A 15,684-nucleotide genomic window follows, 5' to 3' on the forward strand; every position below is an offset into this window, starting at 1 on the left:
TTTCTCCTTCACCCACCTATGCTGCAAGCAACAAAGACATGGAACAAGACTTGAGACTCCAACAGAGGAGACTGGCCCATATTTAAGGTACAAATCTTTATATTAAGGACTGCAATATCCACTACAGTAAGAAAAACTGCTTAATCTAGCTATTGCCCAGTCTAATAGGGTTGAGAGTTTAGAGTACGTGCTTATATTTTATTTTCTTTTGGTAACTAACTCTGACTTTTAATATCATTTAAAATCTACCTTTTATAGTCAATAAATTTGTTTAATTGCTTATCTTTACCAGAGAGTTTGTATGAAGTGTGGGACAAATCTGCTCAGGTTTGACAAAGCCTGGTGTATGTCCACTTTCCATTGCTGAAGTGGTGAACCAATTAATACATTTGCACTGCCCATCTTGAGCAGTGCAAAACGGTATATTCCTGAGGTACAGTGCTGGGAGCTGGAGGGATTTGGCTCTGGTGTCTTTCTCTGTGTGATTCATGAGTGGCTCTGGGAGCATTCATGCAATCTAGCTGGGTGTGGGGCTCCACATGCTGTTGCGCTGAGTGATCACAGTGCCTGGAGGGGCTTGCTGCTGGTCACTAGCAAGGCATTGTGAGAGACAGCCCAGGTTGGAGAGAGTTAAGTGGTCCCACAGTCCCAGGCTACACCCTGGGGGGGATCCCGTCACACTCCCTTCCTAGGTAAGTGCTCTAACTGTCAGGCTATAGAGTCATTCTCATGCTCTCTCACTGTCTCTTGGACCCAGTGTCTCTCTTATCCACAGTGGAACAGCTTCAACGAAAGAGAGTGAGGCAGACCCCATATCAGAACATCTCATCACCCAGTGGTTAGACCACAAATCTTCCAGTCCTACACTTCTATGTTTCTATATTGAGAATTTATAAAACTAATAAAATAGGTTACTATTGCACTCATAGAAATTTTCATTGCTCACTTAACACTCTTAAGCTCCTTTGAAAATCCTAGCAAAATGTTTAAGAGGCATCTGATTCCTGAAAGAAGTGTGCAGTGTGAACGTACCTCCAGAGAGAGAGACACCTGCTAAGACCAGGGTGAGGGACTAATTGAAATATTTTGCTTATAATTTTCTTCAGAGATGCTTTTAACTCCTTGTTTCTCAGGCTATATCTGGATTCAGCACTGGAGTCACCACTCAATAGAACACAGCAGCCAGAAGGTCCTGAGATGATGGAGATGCAGACCTGGGTTTCATTAAATATAATATTCAATTTAGAATGAAATAGCATGAGAAAGTTGAATAAAATACTCCATTTTGATTTCAAATCATGTCAAAATTTTCCCATCAAAAATTTCATTAATCTTGATACATACCTACGAAACACTGAGATTTCAAAAAAACATAACTTTCCAATAGGAAACCATTCCATAATTTTTTTTTGAATTAGCTCTATTGGTTACAAAACATTCTAGTCCCTCTCCACTGGAATGCTCCCAGCTTAGTCCCTCTCCATTGGCATACTCTATCTTCCTTCTTTAAAGTTAGTATCAGGAGGTCAGAGTTAAATCACTTTTGAAGTAGGAAGGAGTTAATGCTATCTTTGAGATGTACAGTGTTTAATTTAATTTCATTTATTTTAAAAATAAAATAAAATGTGATGACTCAAATTAAACTTACTGGGATGGAGTTTGTAGATGACCCCTGATTTATAATGTGTTTCCTCCGCCAACTTCAAGGTTCTGCTGGTCAATAAGGGAAATGGATTGTTCAGCATTATCTATTGGTCTAAGCCTCTGTTGCTGTCTTCAGATGAGCTGCGTATAGCTAATTGTAGTCTTCACTTGCAGCAAAGGCATGTAGCTTTGGGGTAGTGTTCTATCCATGTCCATTCTTTAAGGGCTTTTGGGGATTAATTCCCTGGAACCCTGCACATCTCAGAAGTGGAGGACCAGAGGCAACACTTAACTTGATTATGCTGTGTGTTTCTAAAATTTCATCAAACTAATGTGAAAACAGAGACACAGGGCAGAATGGGAAGCCAGGGACTCCTGACTTCTAACCATGGTCATGTTGGAACGATGGCTGTGGTTCCTACCCACTGACAGTGTGTTCTTATCATTTCTCTATCAAGGCATTGTAAATATGCAGTCCATGTCCTATGCTTGTCCATGGTGTCTGGTCAGGCCAGTGCACAGGACATCTCAGACCTCGTGCAGGCCCACTTCTTTATGCATAAGTGCTTAGCATGAAAGTAGGGTTGTGAGGGAATGAAGAATAGGATGACGATTTAAACGTGACCTTCCTCAGGAAATGCAGTTCTATCGCAACACAAATGTTTGTTGGAAAGTGTCAATCTCAACAACACTTTTGAGGAATCTTTTTGACTCTCTTGTTTTGTCTTGATTATGGCAGAACATTTTGTTTCAACTATATCTTTTTGATTCAAGTTGTTTTGAATTTTATATTATATTCAAATAAAAAACAGAAATATACATAACAGGTCATGGCTCGGAGACTACTCTGAGCTTGGATATCATGTGATATAACCATGCTAAGGAACATAAAAATTATGACCATAGGTTATGGGCAGATGGCAAAAAGGTTTATATTGGCCTTACATAGAAGGAACTCTGAGCAGCAAATGTAGAACACAAATATTTAAAAGAAAGAGATGAATCAGACAAAAGCCCCAAGGGAATCATCCAAATCATGTGTATCAGAGCAGAAGAGATTTAGTAACTTTGGGATATTGAAAAAATATTACCACAAGAACATAAGAACAGCCATACTGTGTCAGACCAAAAATCCATCTAGCCCAGTATCTTGGCTTCTGAAAGTGGCCAATGCCAGGTGCCCCAAAGGGAATGAACAGAACAGATAATCATCAAGTGATCCACACCCTGTTACCCATTCCCAGCTTCTGGCAAACAGAGGCTAGGGACACCATCCCTGCCCATCCTGGCTAATAGCCATTGATGGACCTATCCTCGATGAACTTATCTAGTTCTTTTTTGAACTCTGTTATAGTATTGGCCTTCACAACATCCTCTGGCAAGGAGTTCCACAGGTTGAAAAAATACTTCCTTTTGTTTGTTTTAAAGCTGCTGCCTATTAATTTCATTTGGTCGCCCCTAGTCCTTGTGTTATGAGAAGGAGTAAATAACACTTCCTTATTTACTTTCTCCACACCAGTCATGATTTTATAAACCTCTATCATACCCCCCTTAGTTATCTCTTTTCCCAGCTGAAAAGTCCCAGTCTGATTAATCTCTCCTCATTCTGATGCTGCATCGGCATGTCCTCATCACATAACAGCACCATGGCACCACTCTACAGCTCAGTCACTGCAAAGCAGTGCCTTTGGAACCACAATCATATCAGGCCTCTCTGCTGCTTTGTCTGATGACCAGTCAGCTCAGTCTCAGCTTTTCCAGCCCCCACAGATTGAAACTGTCCATTCTAAACCGATCCCTCTATCAGACGTAGGAGAAAACCTTGTGTTGTTCCAGAAGGCTGACCTCTTCTCTGTTTGTTACCAAGGTGGCTCCGGTTGCCTGGCAATGCCACAGTAGATTATCTTTGGGAACAATTCCCATGTGGGCACCAAAGGATATAGAGGTGATTGTAATGCAGCACATGGGGAATGGTGCTGTGAAATTGATAATCTGTGTCTGTGCAGGTTCATTAGGTAGGAGTTTATAGAGGGACATTAAACAATAGGAGGAGGAGAAGAAAAAGAAGAAGAAAACACCTCTCTTTTGGTGTCATTCTCCTCTCACTTACCCCAGTTTTCAAGCAGTGCATCTCCCTTGGCTTCAGTGCAGCTATTCCTGATTTATACTGGGGTAAGTGGGAGAGGAATTGTTTCTCAATTAACTCCTTAAAATGCTTAAATCTTCATTTTTATTTTCCATGTTAACCCAGTCATTGTAATGAACTTTTAAGTGAGCACATTTCTTTATATTTCTTGATTTATTTATATTTTATTGATTTCCCACAGAAAATGAAATTGTTGGGAAAATAGAAAGAAGACAAAAAAAGAACAGAAAGTTAAAGGATTTGGATGAGAGGCAAAAAGAGGGAGGTAGGCGGGCACGGAGGGGAAAGGATGGTGATATCTCAGTTTTCATCCATTAGTGATTAATCAAAGGCTTTTAAAAGTTAGAACTATTTTTTCCAAATTTGTCTGAGGACCTTCTTCTTCCAAATGTTACCTGCTCTTTAGCTGCCCTGTCAGCCAGGTCACTGTGGCAGGCTTCTATCACTGGAGGCAGTTGGCTTATTCATCCGCTAATAGCTGGAAGCCTGTGCAGTCACACCAGGGTAATTTGGAAACTCATGTGTATTACAAAAAACAAAAATGGATGAGAACTAGCAAACTGGCCAACAACAGACCGTAAATCCCATTGATAATGGAACCTGAAGATATGCTAAAAAGAAAGAGTTCTGAACCATTCTCTTAACTCTTTGCATCATGTGATACAGACTCAATAGACAGTCTGGTGTTCAGAGTGATGTTTGGGGTTATTGTGTGTGCTGGTGAAGCTGTGTATTTGTTTGTATTGATTTATGTGTAGAATGTGTTGTACTGGAACATTTGTGTTGATTTTTGTGTGTGGTAAATAAGGGATTTGTGTTTCGGTAGTGGGCTATGTGTGATTGGGTTTATTGTGTGTGCTGGTTGAATTGCAGTGTGAATGGTTGTGATGATTTATGTGGGGGTTATGTTATGCTGGCAGATTTGGGTTGATCTGTGTGGGTGTGTGCTGCAGTGAGATGCTGTGTGTGTTTGAGATTATGTGTGAGATAGTTGTTTTATTGAGAGGGTGGTTGTACAGATTTGTCAGCCTTCTTGATGTCATTCATTATAAGCTAACATCCCCTACTAAGTAGTTGACCTGCTCTTTCATTTTTTTTCTTGCTGCTAATGTACTTATAATTCCTTTTCTTATTGCCTTTTATGTCCCTTGCTAGGTGCAAGTCATCTTGCACCGTAGCCTTTCAGATTGTGCTCCTACATCCTTGTTGTATACTTTTCTAGTCATCCTTATCTATTTGTCCATGTGTCCACCTTTTGTACAGCTCCATTTTGATTTTCAGGCTTAATATGATTCAGAATGAAACACAGTCACAATGCTGGAATCTTATTTGTATGGACTGTCACCAAGTCAGTCACAGAGAAAGGTTAGAATTTCAACCTATTTGCCCCATTTTTTCCATTGAAATTTTCTGTCTATGGCAATTCGGTGAATATGTCCCATTGAAATGACTTTCAGCCTTTCACAATCCTCAGCTTCTGCATTCGGTCAAAATTCTAAGATGGGCTAATTATCTTCTGGGTGGCCCCAGGTTCTGCATTTCATGTTTCCCCTGTATGTGAGTCATGCTCCTGCAGCCACTCGAAAATTACTAGATTCTCCTGACTAGGACATGCAGACCTCTATAACTGTGTGCCTGGGGTTGTGTGCCTCTGTGTACGTGGAACTATTCCAAAGTCTTTGTCTGAATTCAGAAATATTGGGTTCTAGCTATAGGCTGGATTTTTTAAGGCGCTGGGTTCATGAATAGGGGATGAGCACTAATTGGCGTGAGTACTCTGTACTTAGAACTATTTAGGAATGTGTGCTTTTGCAATATCAGCCTTGTTTTTTTCCAGATTTTGTAAGCAGGTCTCTCATACAATGGCTTATGTCTCAGGGTCTCTTCCTGCTACATACTCTCACCCTTTGTTTCCTATCTTTTAACTAGTTACTGATCCTTGAGAGGACCTTCTCTCTTATCCCATGACCACTTACTTTGATTACGGAACTTTTCAAAGTCTTTCTGAAAGTCTAAGTACACTATATCTACTGGATCACCTTTCTCCACATGCTTGTTGAACTCCTCAAAGAATTCTTATAAATCTAATAGATTGTTGAGGCATGATTTCCCTGTAAAAAGGCATATTGACTCTTCTCCAACAAATCATGTTCATCTATGTGCCTGGTCATTCTGTTCTTTACCATAATTTCAACCAATTTGCCTGATACTGAAGTTCGGCTTACCAGCCGGTAATTACCAGAATCTCTTCTGGAGACTTTTTAAAAAATATTTATGTCATATTATCTATCCTCCGCTCATCTGTTGCAGAAGCTGATTTAAATGATACCACACTTAATAGTTCTGCAATTTCACAATGGAGTTCCTTCCAACCTCTTGGGTAAATACCATTTGGTTATGATAACTTATTATTGTTTAATTTATCAATTTGTTCCAAAACCTCCTCAAGTGGCACCTCAATCTGGGAGTTCCTCAGATTTGTCACCTAAAAAGAATGGCTCAGGTGTGGAAATATCCTTCACATCCTCTACCATGAAGACTGAAGAAAGGAATTCATTTAGTTTATCCACAATGGCCTTATCTTCCTTGAGTGATCTTTTAGCACTTGATCGTCCAGTTATCCCACTAATTGTTTAGCAGACTTCCTGCTTCTGATGTACTTAGAAACAATTTTGCTGCTATTTTGTTGTTGTTGTTGAGTTTTTTGCTAGTTGCTCTTCAAATTCTTTTTTTGGCCTGCTTAATTACACTTGCACACTTGAGTTTATGCTCCTTTCTCTTTTGCCCAGTAGAATTTAACTTCCAGTTTTTATAGAACATAAGTATATAAGAACATAAGAACAGCCTTACTGGGTCAGACCAAAGGTTCATATAGCCCAGTATCCTGTCTTCTGCCAGTGCCAGATGCACCAGAGGTACTGAAGAGAGCAGGTAATCATCAAGAGATCCTTACCTGCTGCCCATTCCCAACTTCTGGCAAACAGAGGCTAGGGACACCATCCCTGCCCATCCTGGCTAATAGCCATTGATGCATCTATCCTCCATGAACTTATCTAGTTCTTTTTTGAACCCTGTTGTAGCCTTGGCTTTCACAATATCATCTGGCAAATAGTTCCACAGGTTGACTGTGCATTGTGTGAAAAAATACTTCCTTTCATTTGTTTTAAATCTGGTGTCTATTAATTTCATTTGGTGTTATGAGAAGGAGTAAATGACACTTATTTACTTTCTCCACACCACTCATGATTTTATAGACCTCTATCATATCCCCCCTTAGTTGTCTCTTTTCCAAGCTGAAATTTCCCAGTTTTATTAATCTCTCCTCATACTGCAGCTGTTCCATACCCCTAATCATTTTTGTTGCCCTTTTCTGAACCTTTTCCAATCCCAATATATCTTTTTTGAGATGGGGCGACCACATCTGCATGCATATCCAAGATATGGGGGTACAATGGATTTATATAGAGGCTATATGATATTTTCTGTCTTATTATCTATCCCTTTCTTAATGATTCCCAAGTTTTTGTTAGCTTTTTGATTGGCACTGCACATTGAGTGGATGTTTTCAGAGAACTATCCACAATGAGTCCAAGATATCTTTTTTGAGTAATTTAGACCCCATCATCTTATATGTATAGCTGGGATTATATTTTCCAATGTGCATTAGTTTGTATTTATCAACATTCAATTTCAGCTAACATTTTGTTGCCCAGTCACCCAGTTTTGTGAGATTCCTTTCAAATTCAAAAAAGAGCTAGATAAGTTCATGGAGGATATGTCCATCAATGGCTATTAGCCAGGATGGACAGGGATGTTGTCCCTAGCCTCTGTTTGCCAGAAGCTGGGAATGGGTGACAGGAGATGGATCACTTGATGATTACCTGTTCTGTTCATTCCCTCTGAGGCACCTGACATTGGCTACTGTCGGAAGACAGGATACTGGGCTACATCGAATTTTGGTCTGACCCAGTACTGCCGTTCTTATGTTCTTTGTAGCTCTTCACAGCCTGATTTGGATTTGAGTTTTGTATCATCTGCAAATTTTTCCACCTCACTATTTACCCATTTTTCTAGATCATTTATGAATATGTTGAATAGTACTGGTCCCAGTGCACACTGCTGGGGAACACCACTATTTACCTCTTTCCATTCTGAAAACTGACCATTTATTCCTATCATTTGTTTCCTAGCTTTTAACCAGTTTCTGATCCATGAGAAGACCTTCCCTCTCATCCCATGACTGCTTACTTTGCTTAAGTTCCTTTCATGAGGGAGCTTGTCAAAGGCTTTCTGAAAATCTAAGTTCACTATATCCACTGGATCCCCCTTGTTCGCATGCTTATTGACCCCCACAAATAATTCTAGTAGATTGGTGAGGCATGATTTCCCTTTACAAAAACCATATTGAGTCTTTCCCAACAAATTACCTTTGCCTCTACTGCTTCTTTTATTTTGTTGTTTAGCAATGATGGCACTTTTTGTGGCCCTCTTACTATGTTTTTTTTATTTATTTATTTGGGGTATGTATTTAATTCAAGCCTCTATTATGGTGTTTTGAAAAAGTTTCCATGCAGCCTGAAGGCATTTCACTTTGGAGACAGTTCCTTTTAATTTACTTTGAACCAGCATCCTCATTTTTGTGAAGTTCCCCCATTATTATTGAGTTTTCTATTTTTATAGCCTCTCTAATCTCCCTGAGCATGTCACATTCACCATCTTGGTTAGGCGGTCATTAGCATATCCCTACTGTTATACTCTTATTATTCAAGCATGGAATTTCTATCCATAGAGATTCTAGAGTACAGTTTGATTCATTTAAGATTTTTGACTACATTTCAATCTACTACACTTTCTTTCACAGATAGTGCCATTCCCCCAATTGCATGACCTACTCTGCCATTCCTATACTATACAATTCCATCAAGTTTCTGTAATGCACCTGTTTATTTTCCCAAGCCCTTAGTTTAAAAACTCCTTTACGACATTTTTAATTTTACATGCAAGCAATATGGTGCCATTTTGGTTTAGGTGGATACCATCCTTCTGCTATAGTCTCCTTCTTCCACAAACAGTTCTTCAGTTCCGAATAAATCTAACCCACTCCTCAAAATACTATAATCTCATCCACTCATTGAGACCCTGAAGTTATGCCTGTCTGACTGGCCCTCGGGAGGAAATTGAAACGTTTCAGAGAATGCTACCAGGTGCTGGATTTTAATCTCTTAAATTATCTGCCTCAATTTGGCCTGCAGTAACTCTCTTCTATCTTTTCCTTTGTCATTGGCACCTATGTGTTACCACGACCACGGGCTCCTCCCCAGCATTGCACATAAGCCTGTTTGGGTGTGTTGAGCGATTAGCATCCTTCACAACTGGCAGGCAATTCAGCACGTGGTTCACCCAACTATCTATGTTTCTAATGGTTGAATCCTCCTGGATATTCTTAGTGAGTGTGTATCCCTCCCTAGGACAGGTATCATCAGGACAAGAGGATGCCATGACATCATCTGAAAGGAGGGTCCCTACTATGGGATAGTTTCTCTCTACTCCACTTTGGTGTTCTCCTTCCCCAAGACTTTCATCCTCCTCAACAGCACAGAAACTGTCAGACTGGGGGTGGAATTGCTCTACTGTGCCCCAGAAAGTCTTATCTATGTACCTCTCTATCTCCCTTAGCTCCTGCAGTTCAGCCACTCTGGTCTCCAGAACCTGTACTCGGTCTCTGAGGGTCGTAAGCTCCTTGCACCAAATGCACATATACCCCATCTGCTCACAAGGCAGGTAATGGTACATGCTGCATTCAGTGCAATGAATTGGATAACCCACACTCTGCTGCTGGACTTTTGCCTGCATTATTTTTTCTTTTGAGGCTTTTTTTTTTTGTTGGGTATTGTTTCTCTGTGTTTTTGGGGGTGGAAGGAATGGGGGAGGGTGTATTGCCCTAAGTTTAGAGAATGCTTATCAGGTGTGCAGTGGCAGTCAAAAAAGCAAACAGGATGTTAGGAATCATTAAAAAGGGATAGAGAATAAGACAGAGAATATCGTATTGCCCTTATATAAATCCATGATACTGTTATGTAGACAAAACTACACAGGATCTTTTCAGAGGGCAAGACAAAGATGCCACATTTATTATGATAACACAATTTGATTTATGACCAATAACTAATACCTATACACACACACACACACATCCATCAGATGTTCTGCAGCTGCTGTATAGTTACCAGCCTGAACATAGCTTGAGTTCGTGGCTTGAGTTTGCAGCTTGGTTTCGTAGCTCGTGGCGGCTAACTGGCCAGGAAAGCCGGGCACAAGGAAGGGCTGGGTCTCTGTTGGGCATGCACCGACGCCCTTCCATGTTGGCAGCAGAATGTTACCCTCCAAAGTCTTCCATCTCACCCATCCTTTTTGTAGGCTTTAGTTTGAATCCAGAGTCTATAGGTCTTGCTGTGTCACGCTGCCTCTGGGTTTGGTGATTGATCACCCGTCAATTGCAGACATGACTTTCAGCCTAGGACCTGGCTTTGATGATCCTTCTATTGTACCTTTGTTCTTTTCTTTTTAGGGTGGACTCTTCTTTCTTTGTTAGGGCTGTTGTCTGCATCTTCAACCGTTGGTGTTTGAACTCTATTTCATCAGGACAGGCTGGTGCTGGAGGTTGATTCCATCATCCATACATACCTCATTCACACATCTAACCTAAACTAATAAGATTACAGCAGGGTTTGCAAAAATGAAGGTTGGAGCCAGCTTTTACAAAATGGAGTAAGTGTTTTAAAATGGGGTTTGAATTACAATATGGCAAACAGTGAACAGAAGTTACAATATAGACAAGTGTAGTGGATGGCAAACAGTGAACAGAAGTTACAATGTAGGCAAGTGTAATGAATGGTGAACAGAAGTTACAATACTGAAACAGTGCAAGTCTCAGTGATTTAAGCAGGAATTGGATTGATAGTGAAATTTACAAAGGCAGCAGGCTGAACAACTGTGGCTCTTAACAAGCATCTTAATTGTCAATTAGCCAGGTATTGGTTTAACCGGTTTTGAATGTTGTTTCATTCATAAACTTTACATATGAAGTTACATTAATAAAGTGAACAATTAAAAACAATTTCATTCATCAGTTCTACAATACGCCCACATCTTGAATACTGCGTACAGTTGTGGTCTCCTCATCTCAAAAAAGATATACTGGCATTAGAAAAAGTTCAGAAAAGAGCAACTAAAATTATTAGGGGTTTGGAACGGGTCCCATATGAGGAGATATTAAAGAGACTAGGACTTTTCAGCTTGAAAAAGAGGAGACTAAGGGGGATATGATAGAGTTATATAAAATCATGAGTGGTGTGGAGAAAGTGAATAAGGAAAAGTTATTTACTTGTTCCCATAATATAAGAACTTGAGGCCACCAATGAAATTAATGGGCAGCAGGTTTAAAACAATTAAAAGGAAGTTCTTCTTCACACAGCACACAGTCAACCTGTGGAACTCCTTGCCTGAGGAGGTTGTAAAGGCTAGGACTATGGGGGAGGGATAGCTCAGTGGTTTGAGCATTGGCCTGCTAAACCCAGGGTTGTGAGCTCAATCCCTGAGGGGGCCACTTAGGGATCTGGGGCAAAAATCAGTACTTGGTCCTGATAGTGAAGGCAGGGGGCTGGACTCGATGACTTTTCAGGGTCCCTTCAAGGTCTATGAGATAGGTATAAGAGGGTTCAAAAAAGAACTAGATAAATCATGGAGGTTAAGTCCATTAATGGCTATTAGCCAGGAAGGGTGTCCCTAGCCTCTGTTTGTCAGAGGGTGGAGATAGATGGCAGGAGAGAGATCACTTGATCGTTACCTATTAGGTTCACTCCCTCTGGGACACCTGGCATTGGCCACTATCGGTAGAGAGGATACTGGGCGACACAGTATGGCCGTTCTTATGTATCTAGCTCTCCCACTCCCTCTCTAAACTCCCTTGCAAACCTCCCCGTTTTGCTGCTTCTCTGATCATTTGGGAGCTGGCTTTTTAAAACTCTGTTCTCCTTGAATAGCTTCACCCCCTGGCTATGGGTTAATGGGAGCTGAAGGGTCTAGGGATCAAAGCCTCATTAGTAAGTCTACAGACATGTCTAGCAGGCACGTAGGCTGAGCACACAGACCCCCTCCCCCCACCAAAAAAAACCCTAGACCACATTATAATGTCAGTGAAGCAGCAAGCACACAACAAACAGACCACAAACTCACCACTTTGGATTAATGAATCCCCTATGGGTTTCTTTGTTGGGCCAATTCCAAATATTGGTCAAAGGGAAAACTTAGCTTGAGACATAACATCCTGGATCATTTACTTTCTCGAAACAGACACCAGATTGTTATGATTGGATCGAACCTCTAAATCCCATGTGTTGCTGATGCACTTGGATATGAGAAATATCTGGCCAATATTCATAGACATGGATCTCTCAACACTCCCACTCTTACACCAGGTGCAAGACATTCAGTGTCGATGGCCCTTGATACGATAGTCACTGCTACCGAGGCATGGCTTCCCCATGACCTATTCCATGTTTCCTTCTACAAAAGAGTTAATCCCATCCAGGATGATGGTTCCAGTTAGAAATGACATTTACAAAACTAAATGGAATGATAAAATGGACAAAGACAAGTTCCCCAAACTGTCACAGAAACCGTAGCAAAGGAAGCATTGGGAGACCTCCTTAACCAAACTATCCATCCTAGGTTCATTCACACGGTATCTCAGGGCAAGATGGACTCTGCAGTGCAAATATGTGTAAATGAAGTATCAGCTCAGCAACAGGATTATTCTGAGGTTTCCATATGAAGCCAATGTAGTGACATTTAATTCCCCTTAATCTACAATGATAACCTTAGACATTGTACTATAGTAATACACAGATATGTTCAGGAAGCTGAAGGTGAGATGTGTTCATCCATAGAGATACCGGGCAGTAGTTACATTTCCAATGTCAATTAACATTGGCCTTTTTTTTGAAACTTTTACCCCAAATGCCAACACCCTCTGGATTCTTGACTCAACTGTTGAGATGGCTACCAGCAGGGAGAAGCCAGTATTGAAAATATGACTGTTTTATAATGGACATTAGATTCTCATTGCAAATTTCTTTTATTTCTCCTAGATGAAATTGATGACAAACATACATGAGAGAAATCAAATGAACATCACAGAATTCATCCTCCTGGGATTTGGGGATCTCCCTCAACTTCATATTCTTCTTTTCCTGGTGTTTCTAGTGATCTATGCTGTGACCGTGGCTGGGAACATCCTCATCATTGTGCTAGTTGTGATGGATCAGCACCTTCACACCCCCATGTACTTCTTCCTGGGGAACTTGTCCTGCTTGGAGACCTGCTACACCTCCACCATCCTGCCCAGGGTGCTGGCCAGTCTCCTGACTGGGGACAGAACCATTTCTGTTACGGGCTGCATTGCACAATTATATGTCTTTGGTTCTCTAGCAGGCACAGAATGTTTTCTCTTATCTGTGATGTCCTATGATCGGTATTTAGCGATATGCAAACCTCTGCATTACGCAGTAGTTATGAATGGCAGGTTGTGCCTCCAGCTAGTAGTTGGGTTGTGGATAGGGGGATTTATGTCTGTTTCCATCTTTATATTTATGATTTCACAATTAACATTCTGTGGCCCCAATGAAATTGACCATTTCTTTTGTGATTTTCGTCCAATAATAAAACTCTCCTGCACTGACACCCACATGGTGGAAGTTGCTAGTTTCATATCTTCCTCCATATTCACCCTGCCTCCATTTCTATTGACGGTGGCATCCTATGTTTATATCATTTCTACCATCCTGCGAATCCCTTCCACCACCGGGAGGCAAAAGGCCTTTTCCACTTGCTCCTCTCACCTCATTGTGGTGACAATTTTCTATGGGACTCTCATCATGGTGTATTTGGTCTCAGAGTCTGATGCATTGAGGGACCTGAACAAAGTGTTCTCTGTCTTCTATGGAGTCCTGACCCCATTGCTCAACCCCCTCATATACAGCCTGAGAAACAAGGAGGTAAAGGAAGCCTTGAGAAAAGCTCTCCTTAGATTTTTTGTTTTTTAAATGAATACAGCATGATTCTCAGAATCAAAACTTCTTGAATCCAAGTGTAGAGTCTGAGTGTTGCCTACCTGCAGCCATCTGACTCATTTTGGAGGAAAATTAGGACACTGAGCCATATCCCTAGATATTCACTGCACCTTCAGACTCACACTCATGTCTGAAGAAACCTGTGCATTCTCCCTGCATTTGGATTATTCTCCTTTGAGAGTGGATGAATTTGCAAGTAAATATTTTAATTAGTTCATGAGAATAAAATAATTAAAATAAGACCCTTAAGAAATTTAGCATTGGTCATCTCTAGTTTTGTCCCGCGTGATCTTAAAACTGGACTAAAAGATACTCTTCACACTTTCTTTAATGTTAGAACTCATTTGAAATATTTGTGTAGGTTACATTTGAAGACATTAGGTGGTAATGAAGCTCTAGGTTAAGAAGAATGTTGTCAAATAACAAGATTAGGAATAAATTTTACTCATGGTCAGGTCAGTAGTTCAGGATACTTTGTACTGGGACCATGGTGACATCAGGGGTAAATCTTCCAATCCCCACTCTTCATCTCCTGTAATATGAATGTTTCAGTTTGATGACCTGAAATTAGTGAAGAAGGGAAGGTAAATAGACAGGTGGGCCAAGAGTTCTCATTGATGCCTTGGCCCCCATGAGTGTTATTCACACAAGCTTATATATTTACACTATGGCACCACATTCACAAAACTGTCTGAATTCTTACTGATCCACCAAACAGGAGAAATGGGAGCCAGCATGGCTGCAGCATGCACAGACATTCCAATTGCCCTCAGCTATGGAACAAGTTTCTAGAGCTGAGGGATGTCAAACCTGTGCTATACACCTTTACATATTAAGTTTCAGGGAGAATGGATTAGGACATGGGGTCAAAATCCAATCGTCTGTGAGTCCTCGGGCCTCATTGTGACCAATGTGAGTTGCTCAATTAACCTCACTGGAAGTTTGTCTCAGTAAGAATTCAGTCAGTCCCTCAATGTGTGGCACTCAAATGGGAGTTGCTGTACATCTCTATCATGGAGAGAATGTATTGGAGAGGCACTTTCCAGGCTGTGGTAGACATAAGGAGAAAAGATGGCTGGCTGGAAAAGAGGAGCAATCCCTATTATTGAATGTGATATAATGGAAAGTTCAGGATGTGCTGAAGAAACAGAACATCTCCACAAGACCCCACACAGGGCCTTGTTCTTCCTGCTGGCCACAGTGTACAACACGGTTTTAACTATTCATGAATTGTGGAAGGAGGGTCACACCCTAGGAAGGGCTTGGAGATGAAGAAGGGAACAAAGACACCCATTCAGGAGGAGGAAACATTTGCCTTCTCTCCCCCATGCAGGAAGAGTGAGGGACATACTGAAATGTTGAAGGAAAGAGGTAATGAAGGTCTAACTGCATCAGGCTCATGGAGGGTCACCTGTAACCATGGGGCATGAGGCTGGCTGAGATTTTACAACATCTGCATTCGGATGCTGCATCTGCATGTCCACATCACATTACAGCAGCATGGGACTACTCTACAGCACAGTCATTGCAGTGCAATGCCTTAGGAACCACAATCATATTCGGTCTCTCTGCTGCTTTGACTCATGACCAGTCAGCTCGGTCTCAGCTTTTCCAGCCCCCACAGATTGAAGCTGTCCATTCTAAACTCATCCCTCTATCAGACGTAAGAGAAAACCTTGTGTTGTTCCGGAAGGCTGACCTCTTTGCCATTTATTACTAAGGTGGTTCAGGTTGCCTGGCAACACCACAGTAGATTCTCTTTGG

General features: G+C 41.1%; 1 protein-coding gene across 2 annotated transcripts; it reads left to right on the forward strand.

Annotated features, from left to right (window-relative positions):
• Positions 1 to 11,530: 11,530 nt before the first annotated feature.
• Positions 11,531 to 13,893, forward strand: LOC135886634 (olfactory receptor 6N1-like). 2 transcript variants are annotated; one of them, XM_065414410.1, is made up of 2 exons: positions 11,531 to 11,541; positions 12,969 to 13,893. In XM_065414410.1, exons 1-2 carry the CDS (start codon positions 11,531 to 11,533, stop codon positions 13,891 to 13,893), a joined length of 936 nt encoding a protein of 311 aa, XP_065270482.1. The 2 variants fall into 2 exon arrangements, with proteins under 2 accessions (XP_065270482.1, XP_065270481.1); XM_065414409.1 differs by lacking the exon at positions 11,531 to 11,541 and having other exon boundaries at positions 12,940 to 13,893.
• The last annotated feature ends 1,791 nt before the right edge of the window (positions 13,894 to 15,684 follow it).

The sequence above is a fragment of the Emys orbicularis genome, chromosome 12 (assembly GCF_028017835.1).
Source record: "Emys orbicularis isolate rEmyOrb1 chromosome 12, rEmyOrb1.hap1, whole genome shotgun sequence".
NCBI lineage: Eukaryota > Metazoa > Chordata > Testudines > Emydidae > Emys > Emys orbicularis.